The sequence below is a fragment of the Leptonychotes weddellii genome, chromosome 13 (genome assembly GCF_054177405.1).
Source record: "Leptonychotes weddellii isolate Sample4059 chromosome 13, ASM5417740v2, whole genome shotgun sequence".
Taxonomy (NCBI): domain Eukaryota; kingdom Metazoa; phylum Chordata; class Mammalia; order Carnivora; family Phocidae; genus Leptonychotes; species Leptonychotes weddellii.
In genome coordinates this window covers 56,880,920-56,884,850 of record NC_138381.1, presented here as the reverse complement: position 1 = coordinate 56,884,850, position 3,931 = coordinate 56,880,920, and the positions used below count along the sequence as shown (strand labels likewise).

The window sequence follows — 3,931 nt, the reverse complement described above, 5'->3', positions numbered from 1 at the left end:
TTGTTATTTCTTTACCTTTGTCTTCCTCGATGAAATTTTCCCTCCTAATCCTCTTTCCTTCTTCCACTATCTCTTTCGTTTCTCTTTATTTCTGTTTTACTTTCTGCCTCTTTCTTTCTCCAGTTCTGTTCCTCTCCTTTCTTTCCACTTCATTTTTCATCACTTCGTCTTTCTTTCCAGTCTGCCTTTGCCTCTTATTTCTGTAGGTCTTTTCCTGTTATTCCGGGTTTTTTTCCTCTTTTGTTTTTAACAAAATAAAAACTGGAGATTTTCTCTAGCTTTTCCCTTTTTTTACGACTTTATTTTCTGTCTTAAATTTTCCTTCACTTTCTTCTTTTTCGTTCTTGCTCTCTTTCTTTTTCATCTTTCTCATTTTTCCAACCTTCCTTTTGAGTTTTCTGTGTTTTTTCTCTTCTCAATTTCTTTTCCTCCCGCCGCCCTCACACTTTCTCTCTCTCGTTTTCCCAGTTTCCCAGACTCTGTGACACACTACGCTCCTGCCACCTTCCCTCCACCTCTCCCAGCTTGCGGCCACCTCTGCCACCTTTCTCCAGTCCTCCTCTCCTGTCCCTCCTGGCTTCCACTAGTCCTGTTCTGGGCCTGAGTCTAGCTGCTTGCGGGTGTCTCTGCAGCTGGGTCCCCAGGCTGGAGGGTGCACAGGCTTTGGGCAGGATGCCTGCCCTTCTTCTCTGCTCCCGAGTCGCTGGAAGCCTGGAGCCCACCCCCCCAGAGCTCCCTCCACCCACTCTGTGCCCGGGCCCTGCCAACACTCTTTGCTTGGGCCCCACGGCAGCAGTGGCAGGGGGACTGGCGGGCGGGTCCCCGTAGACACAGCAGGACGGCTCACCTTCCATGTCCCTGGTGACGGTGCTGAAGTGCATCCCTGCCAGGGATCCCAACAGCCGGTGGAGCTTCGCCTGGTCGGAGGACCGGGGGCCCAGGCGAACGGTGCGCTCTGCGGCCTCTGCTGCAACCAGAGAGGCGATGCTGAACGCGCTGGCCCGGGGAGACAGCGGGCTCCGCGCGTCCATAGGCGCCCTGGCGGCCTGGCCGGCGCCGCCTCCGACTGCGTGCACCCAGCCGCACCGAGGCCAGCCCAGCCCACGGGACCCGGGGGCGGGGGCCTGCGATGCCACTCACAGCCTCCAGCCCTGGGCCCAGGGGATTATGGCGTCACAGCCCCCCACTCCGGGCTGGTGGCAGCCAAGGGGCCCAGATGGGTGGAGCGCCCTGGGAGTGTGGGGCCCTTCTGTTTTTCAAGCTCCCTGCCCCTGGCCTCTGCTCCCAGGGACCTCCGTGACCAGCGCCCTTCGAACATCCCGCTGTTCCCACCGAGGCCGGGGTTCCCTCTGTCCGGCGAAGCCACTGTCAGGTTCTACAGTCCCCGAGTGGAAGCAGCTACTCCGGGAACGCCCAGCCTCAGCCAGGGTCAGTGAGGCACCGATGGATCACCATGGGGCCGCCTGGGCTCAGCCTTGCCCCTGCCCTCAGCCCCTCCCGCCTCCTCCTCCCTGGCTGCCCCTGCACCTGGGTGAGGAGAGGGCAGTTCGGGCTCCGGCACTGGCCACAGGCGGACAAGCCCAGAGCTGTGGCGTCGTCCGTTCCTCAGCGCGGCGGAACGGGACCCAGCCCAGCAAGCGCCCCCCCAGCCCCCTTCAGCCGGCTCACTGTCGTGGCTGGGGACCCCGAGCAGAGGGACACCGCCCAGGCCGCACAGCCCGGGAGCCCGAGTGTCACGCGCACCCGCGCGCACCACCGGCCTCTGGCCAGGACGCTTATACATCCGGAGGGTGGGCAGTGCCCGCTCCTCCGACCTCCCCGCGCACCGGCCGGGCGCAGGGAGGGCCGGGGGCGGGGCCTGGACTGGCCCAGGGAGCCGAGGACACGTCGGAGGAGTTCAGGCCGCCGGGTCGGATTGTACGCTGCCCCCTGCCACCCACCCTGCCCACCTGGGAAAGCCCTGATGCCTTGGTGTCCAGCCAGGCCCCGGAAGATTGAGTCAAGGCCAACCCTGAGGCCTCAAGGCCTCTAGGCCCGGGCATCCAGGACACTGAGGCCTAACTTGGCCTGTGCCTTCCCTCACCTACTGCCACTGAGGTCTTCTCTGACCAGTTCAAGGCATCCATGGCTTCGCGGCCCAGAGTTTCCCCAGCAGAGCATCAAGTCTCTCAGCCTCCCAGGAGCCTCTCTGGCCCTTCACTGAGGCTCTGGCAGTCAGGGCCTCCATTTCCAAGGCTTCTCGCCTGCAACCGTGTTGTAGGCCTTCGCCTGCGCTTGCCTGGGATGAGGGTGGGAGGCAGGTGGCGTCTTCCAGGGCTTTTACAATCCCGGGGCCTCAGACCCCAGGCTGGAGAGGGTGCTGGCTAGGAAGTGGGGAAGGCTCAGGAACTGAGGACCAGGGAGTAAGCTCCAGTAGGAAGGGACTGGCTCCTGGGCCTGAGGTCCAGGAAAGAGCACAAGGCGGTGAGTGCAGCGCGGGAGCATGCGGGTATATGCCTGGGGTGTGGTGTGTGTTACTTCCCGGACAGTGAGCCCCCCTTACTTGCCCGCCCCCCCAGCTGCGGCTGTAGTTGTGGAGCGTGGAGGGAAAGGGAAGCTGTTGCCAGAGCGTGCCTTCAGTCCAGAGTGGCCATTTGGGGCTGTGACAGTGACACTGACCTGTGGGACCTATGGGCAGGTCCAGGGGGTTGTGAGATGTGGAACCAGCTGGGCTTAAGGTCCCTCTTCCTCTTCCCTGAGCAGGGCAGCCCACTGCCTCCGGGACCCCAGGAAGAGCTGCGTCTGATGGCGGGGAGAGCCCAGCTGGGAGGGGACATTGGTGGGGCCAGGTGGTGGCAGTGTTGCAGGAGTCATGCCCACTGCTGGCAGTCCGCACCCAGAAGGGCACGCAGGGCAGTGTCACCAGGGGTACCTCACGCCGGCAGTCCGTGCCCAGAGAGGCCCTGGGCCCTGCCGGCTGCATGTGGGGCCCATGTGGGGGCTCTGGGAGGGGCTCCTGTGTGTGGTTGTGCATTCTCTGGGACGCCTGCTGCCCCAGCAGGTGGGGATGCTAGTGGTTGTGTCCTGTGCATCTGGGGAGCCTTCTGCGTGTGTCTGGGCACACACCTGAGGGCAGTGGCCAGATGTGGAGTCGGAGGTGACACCAATATTGAGAAGGGAGAAGCGAAAGTGAAAAGCCCTGGGGCTTCCTGGATGGGCCTCTGGGGCACCGTCCTGAGGCCCTCGGGCCTCCTCCGTGTCTGAGGTGGTGGAGGGGAGCGCACGATCCTCCCAGCCCCTCATTAACCCCTTCCTGCCGGAACTGAGACCTGCTGGGCCCGGTTGGGAGGGCCAAAGTGCCGGAGCAGAGGACTCTGTGGGGTGGGCAAACCCTGGTCGAGGAAAAGGGCGCCGGGAAGAGGTGAGGGGCCTCACCCCCGCCGCTCTGTCGTCGCGGGCCGACCCATTTCCACCCGCGGCCGATACTCACCCGCGCGACTGCAGAACCCCAGACCCCGCGGCTCAGTGCCCGGGCCCTCCTGGAGCCCTCGACTGGAGAGGCTCGAAGCGCGAGGCCGCCCGAGCCTCCAGCCCGCGGCGGAGGCGCTGCCTCCAGCGCCCACCCGGGCTGCGCCTCTCGGAACCACCCTGCGTCCCTCCTGGGGCGCGCACCGCCCTCTGCGCTGCGCTCCGCCGCCCCGCAACCCGCCCGCGCGCTCGCTGCTGCCGCCGCCCCGGCCCCGGCCCGCAGCCCGGAGGGAGCGCGCCCGCCCGCCGGCCCGCGCCCCGCACACCCCGGCCCGCACGGGCACGCCGCGCCGCCGCCCGCTGGAAGCCTTCCTCCCTCACCTGGCCGGCCGCGGCTCCCTTCCGCCTCGCTCCCCCTGCCGGCCGCGCCTCCATTACCGCGAGGTAGGAGGCCTGGCGGGGCGCCGGCCTGCGCCGGCCGGGA

General features: G+C 65.1%; 1 protein-coding gene across 3 annotated transcripts in view; it reads right to left on the bottom strand.

The window, feature by feature from the left end:
* The window catches only part of TBX1 (T-box transcription factor 1), an 8,803-nt gene extending 6,891 nt beyond the window's left edge, over nt 1-1,912 (bottom strand). Inside the window, exons 1-2 of one of the 3 annotated variants that reach the window (XM_081801615.1) lie at nt 1,333-1,350; nt 848-967 (exon numbers count right to left, since the gene is read on the bottom strand). In XM_081801615.1, coding sequence (XP_081657741.1) covers nt 848-881 — 34 coding nt within the window. In that variant the 5' untranslated portion in view covers nt 882-967; nt 1,333-1,350. Of the gene's footprint in view, nt 1-847 lie in introns of all 3 variants that reach the window. The other 2 variants (XM_081801616.1, XM_081801614.1) reach the window with 2 other exon arrangements.
* Nucleotides 1,913-3,931: the final 2,019 nt, after the last annotated feature.